At 39.8% G+C, this 21,622-nt stretch overlaps 1 protein-coding gene across 1 annotated transcript in view; it reads left to right on the forward strand.

Moving 5' to 3' along the window:
- The window catches only part of SLC15A2 (solute carrier family 15 member 2), a 35,254-nt gene extending 16,130 nt beyond the window's left edge, over positions 1-19,124 (forward strand). The window contains exons 8-22 of the mRNA XM_024578022.4: positions 824-906; positions 1,333-1,419; positions 1,593-1,682; positions 2,319-2,363; positions 3,400-3,432; positions 4,148-4,236; positions 5,333-5,414; positions 5,990-6,124; positions 7,040-7,204; positions 7,360-7,406; positions 8,828-8,938; positions 11,422-11,518; positions 15,890-16,036; positions 16,910-17,014; positions 17,345-19,124. Of these exons, the coding sequence (XP_024433790.2) occupies positions 824-906; positions 1,333-1,419; positions 1,593-1,682; positions 2,319-2,363; positions 3,400-3,432; positions 4,148-4,236; positions 5,333-5,414; positions 5,990-6,124; positions 7,040-7,204; positions 7,360-7,406; positions 8,828-8,938; positions 11,422-11,518; positions 15,890-16,036; positions 16,910-17,014; positions 17,345-17,521 (1,493 nt within the window). The 3' untranslated portion in view covers positions 17,522-19,124. The remainder of the gene's footprint in view (positions 1-823; positions 907-1,332; positions 1,420-1,592; positions 1,683-2,318; positions 2,364-3,399; positions 3,433-4,147; positions 4,237-5,332; positions 5,415-5,989; positions 6,125-7,039; positions 7,205-7,359; positions 7,407-8,827; positions 8,939-11,421; positions 11,519-15,889; positions 16,037-16,909; positions 17,015-17,344) is intronic.
- Positions 19,125-21,622: the final 2,498 nt, after the last annotated feature.

A 21,622-nucleotide genomic window follows, 5' to 3' on the forward strand; every position in this document is an offset into this window, starting at 1 on the left:
TTCCTAGTACTGTCTGGCACAATGTATAATATAAGAATGAGTGAATGAGATGCTTTATGATGGTTAAGAGCATGGATTTTTGAATCAGACAGGTCTCAGGTCTAAAGTGCAGTTTCTGGCAATTTCTAGCTTTGTAGCCCTGTACCAGTTGTTTAATTACTTTAATCTTCAATTTCTTTAAGTATAAAATGGAGAGAGTAGTACATATTTTGTCAGGTTAAATCCATTCATGTATGTAAAGTGCTTGACACTTTGCATAGACTAGTAAACCTTCAATAGACTGTTAGTTATAATAATAACCATCAGGACAAGAATGAATTTGGGATGGTCTTTCATGCCAGGGATTTGGGCTTATTAGGTAGATCCTGAAAAGACAGTTTTGATTTGGTATCAGCTAGGGGAAAGAGGAGACCAGGGATTGAGAAGCTAGTTGTTGGCCATTTTAATAACCTAGGGTAGAATTTGTGAAGTCCTAGATAAGAGTCATAGCAATAGTAGGGGAAAGGAGGAGGCAGCCTGGTGAAAGAGGACCAAAGAGAGTTGGTAACATATCTGATGGAGAGATGGAGGAAGATGACTTCCATTTCTGTGATTACAGGGAAGTCTCAACAGATATCTCTTTTAACAATGGACCATTTTATTCTTTTTTTTTTTTGGCTCCCATAATTTTTATAACTCCGAAGTCAACAAGTGTTAGGTGAGTTTCCTCCGTTTATGAGATGATCTGCCAGTCACTCCTACACTTCAGCTGTCTGTCCTTAGCATTGACATACTGAATGTGCTAAATGAGAAGCTAAGTACCTTGTTTGTGTATCAACTGCAGTTGTGTTTGCAATGGGAAGCAAAATGTACAAAAAAACACCTCCGGAAGGAAATGTAGTGAATCAAGTTGTCAAATGTATCTGGGTAAGTCCATGTATTATTTACATGCCTTTTACAATTGGAGAAAGATGCTATGCTGAGCATATAGGCTTTCAAACATGGGTATACAGTTTTCTCAATGACCACTATACATCTGTGCCTTTTGGCAAACTGAAATCAGTCAGTCAGTCTTCCTCTGTGCTCCTACTTAACCATTAAGTAAAAAAGAGAGTTGTAATCATTTTTTTAAGTTGGCAAAAATCTTCTGAAATGTGGTTACATATGTTGTTAACAAGACATAAGGATTAATAAAATTATATCGGGAATATTCTGAAATTCAGTGTCTAATTAAACCAAAGGGTTGGAATAAGTCACTTGAAGTGTATGTGTTTGAGGGAAGGGATGATGAATTGGAAAAGGCAGGGGATAGTTTCTTTTTGTCTCTCCTCTGATGTCTATGCTCTGCCCTAGTTTGCTATTTCTAACCGTTTTAAGAACCATTCTGGGGAGATTCCAAAGAGACAGCACTGGCTGGATTGGGCAGCTGAGAAATACCCAGTAAGTTGAAACTTCAGAAATATCTTATGCCTCTGTAGCATCTTGTCTAATATCCAAAGTGATTCCCCCCTGCTGCATTTAACCTCTTCTCTTACTGTTCTGGGATACCTCTACTCCAAGCAAGAAAACCATGTCTAGCAATTCAGCCTGTTCCTTCCTTCCCTTTCTTGCAGAAGCAGCTCATCACAGATGTGAAGGCACTGACCAGGGTACTACTCCTTTATATCCCATTGCCCATGTTCTGGGCTCTTTTGGAACAGCAGGTAAGAAAAGTTCTTTTGAAAGCCACCCCTTTTTTCCAGCTACTTCCCTTTTACAGAAAAGGGATTTCCCTCTTTGTTTTTCTTTTTTCAGTCCCTTCACCCTCCCCCTGCCTCTTCCCCACCCCTGACAGCTGTCAGCTTGCTCTCTATGAATGAGTCTGTCTCTATTTTACTTATTAGTTCATTTTGTTTAACTCATGGACACAGACAACAGTATGGCAATTACTGGGGGTAGGGAGGGGTCGAGAGAGGTAGAGGAGGGTACAGGGGGATAAATGATGATGGAAGGAGACCTGACTTTCGGTGGTAAGCACACAACAGAGTGTATAGATGATGTGTTGTAAAATTGTGTACCTGAAACCTGTATGATTTTGTTAACCACTTTCACACCAATACATTCGAAAGAAAGAAAAAAAGAAGGGAGGAAGGAAGGAAGGAAGGAAGGAAGGAAGGAAGGAAGGAAAAGGAAGGAAGGAAGGAAGGAAGGAAGGAAGGAAGGAAGGAAGGAAGGAAGGAAGGAAAGAAAAGAAAAGAAAAGAAAAGAAAAGAAAAGAAAAGAAAAGAAAAGAAAAGAAAAGAAAAGAGAAAAGAAAAGAAAAGAAAAGGATTTCTGATAATGGCATCTGTCTGTCTTAGGGCTCACGATGGACCTTGCAAGCCACCAGGATGAATAGGAATTTGGTGAGTTGAAGAGCTCTTCCAGAGAAGTCTATTATTTTCTTTATAATCCATATTCAGAAAAAAATGAATTTGTGTGTTTTGCCTGAAAACTGACTTAAGATTCTAAGATAGGTACCTTTAGTATGACAGTTCTGAGTAGGCAAAGTAAAGAAATTGTGTCTAGAAGTAAAAACCAGAATCTTATTAGAAATCAGGAACATAAGGATGGGAAAGGTTTAAATGTATACAAGGAAGTATTGAGAGGATAGCAAATGAAATGCCATAGACCTTCCACCTAAGCCTGCCCTGCACAGCAGAGACAGGTTTAATTCTGCTGGTACACAGTTGGCCGCATCTCTCAGTCAAGGAGCCCAGCACAGGACCTGGACGTGGGGTATTCTGTACATGGATGTGGAAAGAATGGGAAAGTTGAAAGCATCATTTTCTCTTTTACCCCATCTTCATGCTTTGGAAAACTCATATAAAGTTTCATCTCTGCTCTCAATTATTCTACTTCCCAGATTATTGTCTTGTTTTCTTCCATCTCAGTCATGAAGAGGGAAGGGTGAAACAATGCCAGGGTTTTATTAGCCAGTCTATTTGCAAAGGCCAGTCTAAAGGCCAAATATAATTTTACCTTTTTCCTTCCTCTGGTGTCCAGGATTTACTATGACTGTCCTCTTGTTGATCCCGTGGAGAACAATTTTGGAAACACTGTGTGTCAGCAGGAATCTTCACCCTAACCACAATGGCTCGCCCTCACATTATTACCACCTAAAACTGCACATCCTGAGATGAATAATAAAAACACACTGACTCTGTTCTCTCTGAATTTAAGGAAAGCATAGTACATAGAAAGAATATTCTGCCTTAGGGCACCAGCCATCAGCAAACACAGCCTGAAGCCATTCCCAGTCTGTTCCCCCACATACCCTTACAAGCATGATAGTGGCCCTGAACTAGAGACCTGATGAATTTTAACATATGCTTAATGCCTGCTAATTATCAAGACTGTTAATTTAGCCACCTCTAAATTTAATTTATTATAATGTTTCAGGGTTTTATTGTGCTTCAGCCTGACCAGATGCAGGTAGGATACTTCTTTATAGTCATGGGGGCTTACTTCTTTTTTCATCTACACCTCTACCTGTAGTATTAGGATTTCCAACAATAATTTGATGTTATTTTTCCTTGTAAGCTGAAGTGTGCTAGGCATAGGGATGAATATACTCTCCTTAAGCCCCATACTCCTCCTTCACATCTTCTGTTATGCAAGTAGCTCCTGCCCAACTCCAGAGAGAGTGAGTTTTGAGCTCACAGGAAAAGTATAAGCATTGGACTTTTTTTTCCATGGCAACGTAGTATAATGGAAATATTGTCAAAGAAAGTGGAAAGCTTTGTTCTGTGAGCAACGAAGTCACCTATTCACTGGTGACTCCCAGTTCCTTTTTTAACCCCTTTGCTCAACAAGCCCCAATTTTTCCTTCTCTTCTTCATTTCTTCTGGCCAGGACATTTTCCTTTGGGCTGTGGAACTGGAGAAGATAAGTGAAAATGGGAGGGGAGAACTCCCAATTGCTTGACAGAAAAACAGGTTCAGAGTGAAACTGGCTCTTTGGGATATTTGGCAACTAAGGTGCTTTGCAAGTCTTGGGTGTAAAGCGACTAAGGTGGAATCATTTTGTACTTGTGTGATGAAAGTGTGTTTGGATGTGAAAGAGAACGCACAGTATCAAATGAGAGCACATGCTCACACTTACAGTAGGAGAACACTAGTAACTCATCTTTTTTACCGTGGTATTACAGGTACTAAATCCCCTTCTGGTTCTTATCTTCATCCCATTGTTTGACCTTGTCATTTATCCTCTGGTCTCCAAGTGTGGAATTAACTTCTCGTAAGTGCTCATTATGCCTGCCTTGCTCCAGACTGACTCAATCTTTGTCCAGTTTGATAAAGATTCATTGTCAGTATTTTTACACTTAGGAATGATTCGTTTTGGTTTATCGTTTTTCTGCTTCTATTTACCCATGTTAGACTAGACACCATTAATGCTAGAGGATGGGAAATAGAACTAATTAATTCTTATTGTAGAGAGTCTAAGCCATTACTGCAGACTGAGCTGTGCAATGTGGAAGGAAGGTCTAAGTTAAATGGAAAGTCAAGAGATGTGAGAGTAGGTTCCTAAACCAACTTCTTGCTTTGTTCTTGAATGTTGCCTCTTCAAAGAGTTCGAAAGCTTTTGATGACTACTAATCTCTTTAAATCTCCTATTGTCCCTATATAACAAGTAGGGGGACCTGGAGAGAGTGGGGATAGAATTGTCCCTATTGTTATTCTTTGTAAAGTTTGGCAGAGGAGGTTTTCAAGCCTCTTCTAATTCCTGATTTAATAGCAACTTCCTTTTAATGACCACTTTACCCTATTCAAATGGCCTTTTGTCATTTACTCATTCACTGAGCAAATTTTAGTGGGTTCAGCACCAAGTGCCATGCAAATGTAAGAGCACAGATCTTGTCCTCAAGGAGTTTAATGCTTAATAAGGGAGGGTAACCTACACATGGTTAATTAAAAATGTTAAGTGCCCTAAAAAGGGAGATTAGACGCCAGGGAAGTATAGAGAAGTCTGCTTGCAGGGTCAAGGAAAACTTCTGAAGAAGAGGAAAATGAAATAATAATGTATAGTGCCTGGCATATGGTAAATCTTCAATTAACCTGGCTGCATTACTATTAACTTGTTATTATGACATGATGGATAGAAAAACCATCATAAACCAAGGTAGATGTGGGAAAATGTGGTACATTACAAGGAGCCATTCGATGTGACCCCAGTCAAGGGAGAAAGAAGGGTGTGTGACAGGGTGTTCTGAGGAATACTTGGAAAGTAATTGGGGCCAAATCAGGAAGGTCTTCAATGGTAGGCCTAGAGGTTTGGGATTTTATCCTTTAAAGTTTAAAGCTGAGCTATAATTCTCTCTCCCTCTCCTCTGCAGATCACTTAGGAAAATGGCTGTCGGCATGATCCTAGCGTGCCTGGCATTTGCAGTTGTGGCAGTTGTAGAGATAAAAATTAATGTGAGTTCAATAAATCTTAAGCTCCCTGAGTGCAGGACCTTATCTATCACATCCACTCTTCTGATTGCCTGGGCCAAGCACAGCTCTTGTTTTAAAGAATGTGTATAATAAATATTTGTGATAAGTGAGTAGATACAGGGATAGAGCCATAATGCAAAATAATGCTCAACTCCCACCTGAGTGATTCAGAATATTGTCAAGGAATTTCCAAACACTAATATCCGAGGTATCTAGCCATCTCTTTGGAAACACAAGCTAATGTGATACTTACCATTTAAGCACACAAACACCTTTTGGCAGATTGAATAACCATTATCAGGGAATGATGCGTGAGGCCACAGCTGAGTCAAAAAGCATGAAGTTTGTTACTTGGCGTCTGTGCTTGATGCGCTGAGCTGGTGTTGCCGCTTCTAAAAGCCTTCAGAGTTTTCTAAGCCAAATGCTCTTCAGAGGGAGAAAACTGTGTTAACCTGACTAGATGGACGAGGCTGTCAGAAATAGGACTGAGACATGTGTTCTCTTTGTATCCAAAAGGTTTACTGTTGGTGGTTCTGACATGTGTTCTCTGTTCTAAGGAAATGGCCCCACCCCAGCCAGGTCCCCAAGAGATTTTCCTACAAGTCTTGAATCTGGCAGATGATGAGGTGAAGGTGGCAGTGCTGGGAGATGAGAACAATTCTCTGTTCACAGAGTCCATCAAATCCTTTCAGGTGAGGACTTGAATGAATTAGAAACATATTCTGGTTAGGCACCAAAGTAGCAGCATAAGATTGTGGTTAAGAGCATGCATTTGTGGAGTCAAACTGCCCCAGTTCAATTTCTGGTCCTGCCACTCCCTAGCTATAAGACCCTGAACAAGTTGTTTTATCTCTAAATTTCTCTAGGTTTCACCATGTGTAAAATGGCAGTAATTTTTAAGTCAGAAGCTATTGTAAGGATAAGTATTATATGTAAAGTGCTTGGCATAGTGTCAGGGACATCGTAAGCTCTCAACAAGTTATTATTTGCATCATTATTTTAAACTGCCTCTAAACCACACTTCCTTTGAAAAAGTCTGGCCTATAGGTTTTCAATACTATTACTGTGCATATTCTGAAATATTTACTTAAAAAGTAATATACATTTATTTTTGGAAATTGGGAAGTATGTAGAAAGATAAAAAAAAACCATCTATAATTCCATCACCCAGAGATAATCACAGTGAGAATTTTTTATAACCAAATAAACAAACTAATTTTTAAACAGTGCTCAAACTGTGTTATTGATCTTGATTCTTAACATTAATTGTATCATAAGCATTTTCCTCATATCCTTACATAGTCTTTGAGAACATGGTTTTAATGGACATATAATATTCCTATGGATATATCATAGTTTATTTAAAGATTTCCTTATAGATATTTATGTTTTATTATTATTATATATGACCCTATGATGAATAACCTTACTCATAAATATTTATGCCTGCCTCTAATTACTCCTCTGGTATAGTCCTAAAAATGGGTTCAGTAGATTAAATGATCATGTTGAAAGTACTTCATGAAGTCGCCCACTCTGGGATACTCTGGGACTGGTTTGTCCAAGATGTGGTAGAAGGTGAGTGTGATAGGTTTTTCCTTCTACAGAAAATGCCACACCCTTCCAAACTCCACCTGAAGACAGAAAGCCAGAATTTCCAGTTCCACCTGAAATACCACAATTTGTCTGTCTACACTGAGCATTCTGTGGAGGAGAAAAAATGGTACAGTCTGGTCATTCGAGAAGATGGGAAAAGTATTTCCAGTATGATGGTAAGTTGAGAAATGGCCTAGGTTCCAAATTGTTATCTTAGAATATAATGACTGGCTCAGCATTATCTTACTGAGGATATGCCTAATGATAAAATTTTCTGGTTATTGGTTCCCTGTTGTCAGCTGTAACTGAGTTTTACTTTTCTCTGTTTCAGGTGAAGGATGCAGAAAACATAACAACCAATGGGATGACAGCTGTGAGGTTTGGATGTCAAGGACACCCTGGGCCACTCTATTCTCTTGAATCTTGGGTCACTTCTGATCTTCAGATAATGAGGCCTGACACTCTACTTGTGCTGTACAGGGATTCTCTCTCCTAGAATGTCAGAGGCATGGGTGTCAGAAGGCATTTTCTGGGACACAGAACAGATAGGCTTGCTTTCCCATGTGGTGTTCGAAGATGACCCTGTATCTGTCTGTATATGTCTCCTATGCTCCGATGCACATATCTCCTCTACTGAATTTTATCCACTTACCTTGTTCTCAGGAAAATAACTCAGTACTTTCCTCTTTGATGACTAGAGAGAAATTTATAAGTGAGCAAATAATCTTTCATTGTTGGTAATTGAATATCTCTTGTTACTGTGTTTTCAAAGTATAGTTTTTATTTTAAACTTACTGAGGTATCTTGGTATAATAAAGGTAACACATTTGGAGTCAAAAGACTTAGTTGTGAATTCACATAAGGCCGGAGGTCTTGTCAGACAGCCTGGGACAGTTACAGAGATGGAGCACTGAAGAGGTCACCTGCCTTCTGTGGTCGGAATCTGATGTGAGATAGACAGGTGCACACGCCTGTGGCCATCAAGCTTGTGTGGTTGCTGTTAAAAGTTGATAGGACTCCTTGGGTTGGAAGACCGGAGGAACCCCCAAAAGGGGTGAAGGGGGAAATTACTAGATCAGTTCAGGATAATCTATAGTCCAAGATCAACATTAAGGATGTTAGAGAGAACTTCCCTTCTTATCCCATGGGCCAGAGACAAAGGCAAAAGTTATCAAAATACAAATGTACAGAAAACCCATACTGAGGGAACAGTTTAGGGGCCTAGATTCAGAAGACTAGAAAGATAATCCTAGAAGGGTCCAGGATTGTCTGTAGACTCCAAAACAATGATAACTCAACCTATTATGGTCTGGGAGTCTGAGTTCACATAAGTCAAACCAGACTTCATTTATAAGAGGATAAAGTATCAGTTTTATATAAATACTGGTATATACTTGTATGTACATAATCATTTTTCTTAATGGAGTATCAATTGGTGAATCTCACCATTATAAGAGGGAAAGAAATTGGGTGCACCCAGCTGGGCTAGTGAAGAAGCTCAGACTGCCATGGGTGATCATGATAGTGTCCATCCCAGCTAGAGGTCAGTGTGAGTGTATGGCCAATAGAAAGCTAATACCTTGGGAAGGAGAAGGGTAGGGACAGCTAAGACTACTTTTTACATCTGAGTTGATTCATTCATTCAGTTAACAATATACATGATGTACCTTTTATGTACCAGGCACTGTTCTAGGCACTGGGATATAGTGGTAAACAGAACAGAAAAGGCCCCTGCCCTTTTATTATGTGTCCTTGTTTGGGAAGGTTTGTCTGATCTGTAACAATGTCTCTACCCTTAGGTTTGTTAACACTTTGCATAAAGAGGTCAATATCAACCTGGGTACAGATATCTCCCTCAATGTTGGTGAAGACTACGGTGTATCGGCTTACAAAACTGTGCAAACAGGAGAGTAAGAACATTTATTAAGCTTTGGACATTTTATCTTATTAACAATTTTTTTTCTTTTTTTTTTTTTTAATATATTTATTGATATGCTATTACAGTTGTCCCATTCCCTCCCACTCCACTCCATCCTGCCCACCCCCCTCCCTCCCACATTCCCCCCCCCCATAGTTCATGTCCAGGGGTCATACTCATAATTTCTTTGGCTTCTACATTTCCTACACTATTTTTACCCTCCCCTTGTCTATTTTCCACCTATCATCTATGCTACTTATTCTCTATACCTTTACCCCCCTCTCCCCCTCCCACTCCCTTATTGACCACCCTCATGTTCTAGTTGTTTGCCTAGTTTGCTCTCATTTTTGTTTTATGTGTGGTCATTAATAACTGTGAGTTTGCTGTCATTTTTACTGTTCCTATTTTTGATCTTCTTTTTCTTAGGTAACTCCCTTGAACATTTCATATAATAAGGGTTTGGTGATGATGAGCTTCTTTAACTTGACCTTATCTGAGAAGCACTTTATCTTCCCTTCCATTTTAAGTGATAGCTTTGCTGGATACAGTAATCTTGAATGTAGGTCCTTGCGTTTAATCTTGGGTAATGTAATTATGATGTGCCTTGGTGTGTTCCTCCTTGGGTCCAGCTTCTTTGGGACTCCCTGAGCTTCCTGGACTTCCCAGAAGTCTATTTCCTTTGCCAGATTAGGGAAGTTCTCCTGCATTATTTGTTCAAATAAGTTTTCAATTTTTTGTTCTTCCTCTTCTCCTTCTGGCACCCCTATAATTCGGATGTTGGAACGTTTCAAGGTGTCCTGGAGGTTCCTACGCCTCTCCTCATTTTTCCAAGTTCCTGTTTCTTCATTCTTTTCTGGTTGGGTGTTTGTTTCTTCCTTCTGGTCCACACCATTGGTTTGAGTCCCAGTTTCCTTCTCATCACTATTGGTTCCCTGTACATTTTCCATTGTTTCTCTTAGCATAGGCTTCATTTTTTCATCTGTTTTTCGAATAGATTCAACCAAGTCTGTGAGCATATTGATAACCAGTGCTTTGAACTGTGCATCCGATAGGTTGGCTATCTCTTCGTCGCTTAGTTGTATTTTTTCTGGAGCTTTGAAGTGTTCTGTCATTTGGGCCATTTTTTTTTTTTTTTTTTGTCTTGGTGCGTCTGTTACTTTAAGGGGCGGAGCCTTAGGTATTCACCGGGGTGGGGTAACGCTGGTCGCTGTCCTGTGATGCTGTACGTGGGGGAGGGGCCGAGAGGGAGCAATGGCGCCCGCCTCACTCTCCTCCGGATTTTAATCGTTCACTCTGCTACCCACAATCAAACTGGGCCCCTCTGGTGCTGGTTCCCGAGTGGGTGGGCCTGTGCACACTCTAGGCCCCTGTGGGTCTCTCCAACAACCTCTCCTGTGAGGCTGGGAGTCTCTCCTGCTGCCGCCCCAACCCCCAGGGGCGCTTTCAATCAGAGGTTTGAGGCTTTATTTCCCTGAGCTGGAGCCCTGGGTTGGGAGGTCTGCTTCGCTCCTCTCCGTTCGTCCAGTTTATCTGTGGGCGAATGTGGTGCCCACAGATAGAGGGTGCTACCCGCTGGGTTTATGTTCTCCGCCACTCTGAGTCCGGCCCTCTGGGTTTATCTGTGCAAATGTGGGACCGCAGGGTCTGCTAGTGCTCGGACTGCCTGCGCCATTTGTCCCACACTCCACCAGTCTCAGTCCTGCCACAGCCACGCGAGTCCTCTCCACCCCGGTGCCCGTCTCCGCCCCTCCTACCAGTCTGGATGAATGTCCATTTTCTATTTCCTTGGTGTCGGTGCCCCCCGCTGCTCGATTCTCTGTCAGTTCTGGTTGTGCGAGGAGGCGAGGAGGCGCAGTGTGTCCACCTACGCCGCCATCTTGGTTCTCCCTCTCTTATTAACAATTTTTTAAATGTCTGCACATAGGTCGGGTATATCGAGATAGTAGGCACACCTTGGCTAATTTTGAGTACACACAGACTCCAACTCTTTTTTGACCCTTGCCTCCTTCCCTCAGTCTCACCTTTCTCTACACAGATATATTGAGATCATGATTGTTGTGAAGGCCATACTGTGTAGTTGGTAAGGCTCATCTCTGGGAGGTTTGCAAAGTTCTGCCTGTTAGCACATCATTAGTTTAAGCTTATCCTTTTGGGTTCACTGTTTTATGCTGAGAAAAATTCATAAGACTTAGATGAGAATACTTAGGGCCTGGAGTCCACAGAAGAAGATGATTTGTGCCTTCTTTATTTGGGTTAACTTAAAAACAAATACCTGACAGATGATGAAGGGCTCAGATCAGTGGCAGAAAAGCCTGGCATGAAAATAATTGACTCCTTGAGACTCCTCTCTTTAAGAGAAATGGTGGCTTCGATGCCCAACTCACCATCAATAAAGAAATGAGATCCTTCCCCTGGTAACAGGAGTGCTTTTCTAAGCTACAATGTTTATTCTAACCTGAACTCCTCCTATTCCAGATACCCTGAGGTGCATTGTAGAACAGAAGATGATGACTTTTCACTGAATTTGGGTCTACTAGACTTTGGTGCAGCTTACCTGTTTGTTATTACTAATGTAAGTAGCTCATGGCTACCCCTGCACTCTCCTTCCATATATCTGTATCTATGTCTATCCTGGAATTGAGAGAAGACTTTGTGGCAAGACAGGATCCCATACTTATTTCTAGTGTGAGATGATAGGCTCTTGTGTCCTTAGAAAGCTTACTGAGGTCTCCATAGGGGGCATTAAAAGAGAGAGCATTGGCAGGGGGCACAGGGTCTAGAGGAATGGAAGACAATTTATCTGGAGCCATTGCTATGAGGTGACATGTGCTCCTTCAGTCTCATTATGGTCCTAAGAAAACAAAGATTATTTATGTCTTTTTGACTAACTCCACATGCAAGTCATGAAGGCTGGAAGTCCAAGATCAAGGTGTTGGTGGGGTTGCATCCTTAAGAGGGCTGTGCAGAAGAATCTTCCATACCTTTTCTCTAGCTTCTAGTGGTTTTCTGGAAATATTTGGTGTTCCCAGGTGTGTAGACAAATAATCCCAATCTCTGCCCTTATCTGTACAAGGATGCTTGTCCATACAGGGAGAACTCCAGGTCCACATTTCCCTTTTTTAAAGAGGACACCAGTCATATTGAATTAGGGCCCACACTGATGGCCTAATTTTAACTTCACTAATCATTCTGCAATAACCCTATTTCCAAATAAAGTCACATTATCAGGTACTAGGGGTTCAAACTTCAACATATGAGTTTTAAGGGGACACAACCACACCCATAGTGCTTGCATTCTGGGTTTTACCCATTTTTTGTTTGCTCTATTTCTCATATACTGCTCAAGACAGACACCATATGTATTGTTTCTGAATTTGAGGATCTAATAAGCATGTAGAGATCATAAATTGGAGGCCTGGGGGACAAGTTCTTCCATATCCTGGTTTGTTTGATCTGCACAGTATTGATGACAATTATTATTAATTGCCAATATTTAAAATTCAAGAGATTTTACCAAAAAGCTAGATTCATAACATTTCTTACAAACAATATCAGAAGATGTTATAACAAGAATCCCCCGTCAGTTGGCTGGTGCTGTAATGGCTGTACCCTTTAGATGGGGCCTGTGCTGTCCAGTACACCACACCGCCCTCATTTCCAGCCAGCCAGCCATATTTACTTACCTGCCTATGGGTATTTGAGTATGTGAACTTGATTTAGAAGTGCAGGTCTTTTTTCTCAGGCTGAGAAGACTCAAATATTGTATATGCCCAATATCTACTAAAACAAAATTTACCTTATTATTTTGAACCCAATGGCCCTTTGACTCAGAGAATCAACCACATTTGGACATCAAAAACATTTTATTTCAAGGACTTCTGATCTTGGTTTTAACTTTGCCATTTTTTCTCATTGAACATCCAGGTATTATACCTACCATTTAAGAATGGTTTCACTCTAAGAAATATATATAATTTTTAAAATTCCATTCAATTTATAACAAACATTAGCAGATATAATTTATACAAAATCAATCATAGCTAAAAACCTACAAGTAGTAAAAGAAGTTTTAGAGACAAAAAAATTATAGAATCATGTATAGTTGGTAACATTCATAACAAAAATTTGAGCCTAAAATTTTCTTTTGACCAAAATTTTACAGAAAAATTGCAGTGTTTTGAAAATTTCAGTGTGTAAGGTTTAAGTAAAAAAAAATATGGCCAGTAAAAAGAATTCAAAATAGCAGGTGGGCTCTGAACAGTGTGGCTCAGTTGGTTGAGCATTGTCCCATGACCTGAAAGGTCACCAGTTCGATTACCAGTCAGGGCACATGCCTGGGTTGTGGATTTGGTCCATGGCTGGGGCACAAATGAGAGGCAACTGATGGATGTTTCTCTCTCACATCAGTGTTTCTCTCCCTCCCTTTCACTCCCTCCCCCTCTCTTTAAAATTAAATAAATAAAATTGAAAAAATATATTAAAAATAGCAGGTGGTATTTAATGTGGGTTTTTAAAAATTGATCAACAAAATTTCCAATGTAAGGGTTACCAAGAAAATCATTCATTCTGATAAAATTTTAGTAAAATAAAAATTTTAATGGAAAATGTTGAAAACAATTTAATTCCACTTATGTAGGAAAAGGAATTAAACTTTTCTCAAGAACATGTTTTCTGAAAATTTATTGTGTTTGTATAATTCAGATACCATTTTATACTTAAAATGTTGTTGATTAGGATCAAAATACCCAATAGGTCAAAATAGTGGGAATCCAAAGTACAATATCAAAATTTTCTGCCACTTAAGGACTCTGTCATTGATGGTATCTGAAATCAGGCAAGTGAGTGCAGTGTTAAAGACGAGAATTCCAAACAACTAAAATTGTGTAAAAATTGCTCAATCTCTTGAGGGGAGCAAAAGGATGAAAATACAAAGAGGGGAGTTCTGGCCAAGATGGAGGTATGGGTAGAAATGCTCTACTACTTCGCACAACCAAAAGAAGAATAACAACCAATTCAAAAACAAAAAACAACGAGAACTCCCAGGAAATCAAACTGTATGGAACTCTGACAACAAAAGAATTAAAGAAACATTCATCCAGACTGGTAAGAGGGGTGGAGATGGGCATCCAGGCAGGAGGAGAGGACGCAGCAAAGCAGTGGACCACGTGGGTGAGGTGGGGGCTAGCTAACCAGTTGGTCCCACATTTGCACCCAGATAACCCAGGAGGACCAATGGGAGCAAGACAGACTGAAACCCAGGGTTTCAGCATGGGAAACTAAAGACTGAAAACCTCTGGCTGTAAAATTCTATAGGGACTGCAAAGGTGGGAGAAATTCCCAGTCTCTCAGGACAGTCCATTGGAGAGGTCCAAGGCGTCCTAGAATGTACACAAACCCACCCACCTGAGGAATCAGCATCTGAAATCCACTTGTGGGAAGCGATGCAAGTGACAGAAAGTGGGGCAAGAGCCAAGCAAGCGGCATTGTTCCCTCTCTGACCCCTCCCCCATAGACAGCACCACTATGCAGCAAAGAAGTTTGCCCTGTCCTGGAGAATACCTAAGGCTCTGCCCCTTACAAGGTAATAGGTACCGAGATAAAGAAATATGGCCCAAATGGAAGAACAGATCAAAACTCCAGAAAAATAACTAAGCAACGAAGATATAGACAACCTATCAGATGCAGAGTTCAAAACACTGGTAATCAGGATGCTCACAGAAATGATTGAGTTTGATCTCAAAATGAAGGAAAAAATGAAGACAAAAAAAGTGAAATAAAGCAAAATATACAGGGAACCAATAGTGAAGGGAAGGAAACTGGGACTCAAATCAACAATTTGGAACAAAAGGAAGAAATAAACATCTAACCTGAACAGAATGAAGAGACAAGAATTCAAAAAAATGAAGAGAACCTGAGGAACCTCTGGGACAACTTGAAATGCTCCAACATCCAAATCATAGAGGTACACATAGGAGAAGAGGAAGAGAAAGAAATTGGAAACTTATTTGAACAAATAATGAAAGAACACTTCCCCAATCTGGTGAAGGAAATAGACTTCCAAGAAGTCCATGAAGCTCAGAGAGTCCCAAAGAAATTGGACCCAAGGAGGAACACACCAAGGCACATCATCATTAAGTTACCCAAGATTAAAGATAAACAGAGAATCTTAAAAGCAGCAAGAGAAAAGAAGAGAGTCACCTACAAAGAGTTCCCATAAGACTATCAGCTGATTTCTCAAAAGAAACTTTGCAGGCAAGAAGGGGCTGGAAAGAATTATTTGAAGTCATGAAAGACAAGGACCTACATCCAAGATTACTCTATCCAGCAAAGCTATCATTTAGAATGGAAGGGCAGATAAAGTGCTTTCCAGATAAGGTCAAGTTAAAGGAGTTCATCATCACCAAGCCCTTATTACATGAAATGTTAAAGGGACTTATCTGAGTAGAAGAAGATCAAAAAGTATGAACACTAAAATGACAACAAACTCACAACTATCAACAACTGAACCTAAAAAACAAAAACAAAAACTAAGCAAACAAGTAGAACAGGAACAGAACCAGAGAAATGGAGATCACATGGAGGGTTATCAGTGGGGAGGGGGAGAGGAGAATGAGGGGAAAAGGTACAGGGAATAAGAAGCATAATTGGTAGGTACAAAATAGGCAGAGGGAGGTTAAGAATAGTATAGGAAATGGAGAAGCCAAAAAACTTATATGTATGACCCATGGACATGAACTAAGGGGGGGTGATCCTGGAGGGTGGTGAGGTGCAGGGCAGAAAGGGATAAAGAGGAGAAATAAATTAGGAAAACTGTAATAGCATAATCAGTAAAATATACTTTAAAAATACAAAGAGAGGATGGATAAAAAATCATAGAATGCTGTATGTAAGGAATAGTTACTTGAGAGTAGTGACAAACCTGTTTATCTTTTCCCTCACAAAGAGCACCAATCAGGGTCCTCGGGTGTGGAAGACAGAAGACATTCCAGCCAACAAAATATCCATTGCATGGCAGCTGCCACAATACATACTGGTTTCAGCTGGGGAGGTCATGTTCTCTGTCACAGGACTTGAGTTTTCTTATTCTCAGGTAGGTCTTTGCAAGTGGAAAGTGAAAATAGACATATTGTTGCAGGGGTGTCCAACCTTTTGGCTTCTCTAGGCTACTCTGGAAGAAGAGTTGTCTTGGGCCACACATTAAATACAAAACAAAAACGAAAAATCTCATGATGTTTTAAGTAAATATATGATTTTGTGTTGGGCTGCATTCATAGCCATCCTCAGTCACATGCAGCCTGGTGGCCATGGATTGGACACCCCTGGTGGAGGATGGTAAATTTTAATTCTGGCACTGCCTTAAATAGCTATGTGTCATGGCCAAGACCTTCATATATGTTGGCCTTAGTTTCCTTATGAATGACAATGACCCTGAACAGAGGGTCATCTTGTTTCCTGGGATCACGGAATAGCATAGTAGCCTATGGTATTTGATATCTGAAAGAATACTTAAAAATTAAGAAGGACTATGGAGTCAAACTTCCTATGTTCAAATTTTGGCTATACAACTTATGTAATCCCAAGCAAGTGAATTTTTATTTCTCTAATTCTATTTTTCATTGTGTATAAAGTAAGAATACTAACAGACCTAATTTCTTGGTCTGTTAGTATTCTAATGAAGAAGAATACTAAGAATACTAATGAAGAAGAATACTAATGAAGAATACTAAGTCTGTTAGTCTTATAATGAAGATTATGTAACATAATGAATTAAATATTTGATTAAGAGCTCCATCCTGTTAATACTGTTAACATTATTAACACCCTCTGAATCAATGTGATAGCTGAACTCAGTGGGGAAAGTTTAAATCTGGAAACTTTTGTGGAAGAATTATTCTAGATAGATGCATAGAGCATGAGGGTTGTGTAGGGATTTTATTTACTGACAAACTCATGTTCTCTCTAGGCTCCCACTAGCATGAAATCAGTACTCCAGGCAGCCTGGTTGTTGACAATTGGAGTTGGGAATGTCATTGTGCTCGCTGTAGCACAGTTCAGTGGCCTGGTACAGGTATTGATCTAAGAGAAACAGAGCATCTGTCTATCCAAGGTTTCCCCCTCAGATTCCTCTTCTTCCTCCTCCCCCATTCCCCTGCCTCCCATGTTCCCCATGTGAGATGGGTTAGCTGCACACAGACTGCAAAAAAAACAGACATATGAGATGTCATTAACGGCCACCATATGCCCATGTGAGGAAAGATCAGTGAACCCAGTCTTCTTCTAACAAACCTCTACCTAAATGGTGAGCCCGGGTCAATCTGCCCCCCACTTCTCATCCTTTGAAGATCCCTTCAGTTTAAGGTTTCTCCATATTTTTTCTCATATTTATTTCTTCCTGCAGTGGGCCGAATTCATTTTGTTTTCCTGTCTCCTGCTGCTGGTTTTCCTGATCTTCTCCATCATGGGCTACTACTATGTTCCTGTAAAGTCAGAGGATATTAAGGAGCCAGAAGATAAACAGATTCCCCATATCCAAGAGGATATGACCAATCTGGAGACCAATAACACAAAGCTGTAATGACTCCCAAGATTCTGCCCTGGCCCAAACTCATGACTCTGGTCTTAGTCATCACTGAATTTTAAGCATTTTTTTTCCTCCTGTTTGGTTAGGGGTCAGAGGTAGCATCATATCTGAGCTGATCTCCTCTACTTTTCTCCCATGAAAGAGGAAATTCTGGAACTTGAAGTACATTAAAGACCAAGGCCCCTGAGACTCTATGTCTTCCCATGTATCTGTGAACTCAGTAAACCTGTGTAGTGTTTGTGAAGCTGGCGTGGTGTCTCCAAATGGCCATGAAAATACAAAAGTATAATTAAGATTAGTCTCTGTGGGTATGCAAAATTATGTGAGAATTCCTTTACCTACTATTTAGAACTGACAACCCCACTTTCTGAGATGCCAATTTAGGAGCAAAATTGCAGAAATGGAGAAATAGTAGTTCATGTTTCTTCATAAGCAATGTCATTGAATTTTCACAGGGACTTCAAGAGTTGGTACATATGGTGTGATCTTGTCCAGGGGCTGGCTTATCAGCTATCCAAGTTTGATAAAAACTCAATAAATTTTTCAGTACAGAATAATATTTTATTAACCTAGTAGAAAATATATCTTTATTATAATTATAGTATTTTATCTACTATCCCAAACACCCCTTTCTGAGGAGTGATAGGTATTTGGAAATCTACTTAAACATAGTAACATTGGTAAATATGGTTCTGGAAAACAGAAATGGCTATAAATTGTAGAAATCATGATGTATCCCCTCTGCAGTAGACATTCTTCTGAGGGACTACAATGCTTCAGCCCTGGTTTATGTCTTCTGTGGACAGTTGTGTATACTTTAATTTTGAAACCCTGTCTTTTCAATGTTGTTGGGCCAGCCTCTTCTCATTATTACATTATGTCTAGCTTATTGTGACAAATATTTAATAACAGCAATATTTTTATGAATCCATCTTCCTTTTTTATTATTACTCTCCTCAGCCTCAAATAAGGAGCTCCATTTTGATAGCTTCCTGTTTTACTTTCCTCACAATTTTTAAATGCCATTTCTTCATTTAGGCTTGGGAATTTCTTGCTTATTAAAAGGTTATATTAATACTCTAGGTATGAGTCTCTAAAATGGCGATGCTCAATGGAGGGGCATGGTTTCATATGAGGATCCTACCACAGTTGGGGGGGGGGGAAGGGAGAACATGAGGGTTTGTTTGTCTCCATGTTCATGAAACAGGTGGGAAACATGACCTTGCACACAATAAATGAACCCTTTGATAGACATGGGAATGTCATTACAATGTATTGCTAAGAAAAAAGTTCAGAACCACTGTGCTGGAGAGCCTCATTTTCATTGGCTTTACTCCATTGTTCTTGCTTAGAACTGTGTTGAGTCTGACACTATAAACGTAACAAGTACACGAGGGTGCTCCAGTTTCCCAAATAGTGCATACTTCAGTTTCAGTGCCCTAGGGTTCAGAAGTACAGAAGTGACAGCAGCACCATCCAGTTTCCCCAGGTACTTCGACGTGAACCAGAGCAACTTTAACTCAATCTGTTCAATAAAATATTGTTTGAAGCAATATGACCAGTGCTCTGTGAATAAAAGTTTCTATGGACAAACAGATTTCGGGAATTGGGCATATTATATCTTCTTAACATTTGTATATTAAAGATTCTGAGGAATCCTGCAGTAAAAACACAAAACATTTTGTAGAGCCTAAAGTGGTGTAGCGTTCTGCAGAACACTAGTTTGGGAAAACTGGTAGGCAATCTCTACTTATGCAGAAATAAAGCTTCTTTTCTAAAACAACCTGCCACACTGGCTCTTTCCTTTCTAGCTTACAAAAATAAGCATAACCCCCGTTTCATGTGGCAGACCAGTTGCTATTTGAGGAGAGCTTTCCTGTCTCCTCCCTAATCATCAAGTAAATATTCACCAAGCTAAAGATTCTCAGTTTCTTCAATGGTTTCTCACAGGGCATAGTCTGTCCTTTCACTACTCTGTTTTTCCTCTTCTGAAAAATATCCTTTGTCTGAAATGCATCGGCAGATCAGAATCCCTCTTAATATGTGATCCTAGAGCCAAATCCAACATTCCAGAAGTGGTCTGACTAGAACCAGGATCTGCCTGTCTCCAAACAATACACATCTGTTAATACAGCCTTAGGTAACATTAGATGTTTGGGGCAACTACATCACAATAAAGGCTTATATTCTAGCCACGTGGTTGGCTAAAATCTCCAGTTTTTTAAGAGAGCTATTGTTTATCCAAATACACCTTTGAGTTCTACTATATGCCATTCACTAAGCTAGGTATTGGAAAAACAAAAATGTCATACTCCACTACACCTGTGTGCAAAGTTACCTTACTTATTTCGACTGACTGTCAAGAGTCTAGAGAGTGCCAAGGCCTTGAAGAAACAGTGGTATACTGAGGAAGAGCAAGGACACTATGACAGAACTGGATAAGTAAGGTGTGAAGAGGTAGAGGGATGCAGTCAGAGGAAGCTAGGAACCAGATCGTGTGGGGCCTTGTGACTATGGCAAGACATTTTGATGTTATTCTAAGTGAGATCTGAAACGTTGGAGGTTTAGAACATGGGAGACATAGTCTGATTCTCCATTTAAGTTTACTCTGGATCCTGAGTGGAGAATTGTCTGTAGGCAGGAAGGAAGCATGTCCAGTTAACCAATTAGAAGACTTTTATAATAATCCAGGCAAAAACTGACTGCTACTTGGATGAGGCGGCAATAGTGGATGTGGAGATGTGTTAGAATTTAACACTACGGTAGGACTGTCATGATTTAATTATGGTTTATATATATGGTTTGAAAGAAAGAAATCAATGCTGATTCTTAGATTTGGGGCTTGAGTTTCTGGGATAGGGAAGACTAGGGTAAGAATAGGTTTGGGATGTAAAGTAACTAATAGTTTTGTTTTATGCATGTTAAGCTCCAGTTGCCAATTAGTTGTCTGACTGGAGATGTTGAGCTGGTAATTTCATGAGTCTGAAGTTGTGAGGCTAGGGCTAGAAATACAAATTTGAGAGTCATCAGCATATAGATGGTATTTAAAGCCATGACACTGGGGGAGATACCGTAGGAAGTGAATGCAGGCAGAGAAGCTTTCCAACATTAGAGGTCTAGAAGCAGAAGAGGATCCATCAAAGGTAATGAGAGTGGGTGACCTCTGAAGTAAGAGGAAAACCAGGAGAATATGATTTAATGTAGATGATACATTCTTTATTACAATCAGAGAAAACTAAAAATGAAAAAAATATTTGAACTAAAGGAAGCACATGTTCCTGTTAGTAAACCTGAGTTCTGGTAATTTCTATGTAAGTTTACCTGAATCCTTTTGCCTTCACAGTTTAATTCAATTTAACAGAACTTTTTTTTTTAAGGCCTTCCAGACATTACGTCAGGAGCTATGTGAGAATTAAATGGGTATGAATAAGAAAGTCTCTGTTCTTAAGGAGTCTACAGAAGGAAGACAAGGCATGTGCATAACTAACTATCATTTAAGTAAAAAGTAGTATAATAATTTTTGTTTGTTTAGCACCTAACTTTTCACATGCATTCTTTCAATCCTGTATACTGAAGACAGAATGTGACCTATGCCAAGGAAATTACAAAATGTTTTTAAAAAGTTCATAGAAAGGAGAGAATACATCTGGCCATGGGGATTAGGGAGGCTTAACAGAGTAAACATGGAGTAGATAGTACTGACCTTGAGGGTAAGCAGAATTTGGACATGGAGGCAAGGGACAAGAGAGCACTCCAGATAGAGAATCCATCACAAGCAAATGTAAAGAGGCAGGAAAACAAAATGTTGGGGGATGATGAGCAGCCTGATTTGTGTGCAGTAAAGAGTGCCAAAGTAGGTCTGCATTTGAATATCGAGAACACAAAAATTATGATTACAGAAAACATATAGAACTTTAACACGCAGAATAAAATTATGACTACAGAAGCAATACAGAACTTTAACATAGAGAATTCTGTTAAAGAAAGCCATTTCTTTAACAGAGAAAGCCATTGAAATTGTTAAAGATTTTTCTTATCTTGGTTTGGCCCAGAAATCAAGAGAAGCCTGAGACTCAGAAAGGCAGCAATGGAAGA

Source organism: Desmodus rotundus, chromosome 2 (genome assembly GCF_022682495.2).
Source record: "Desmodus rotundus isolate HL8 chromosome 2, HLdesRot8A.1, whole genome shotgun sequence".
Lineage (NCBI taxonomy): Eukaryota > Metazoa > Chordata > Mammalia > Chiroptera > Phyllostomidae > Desmodus > Desmodus rotundus.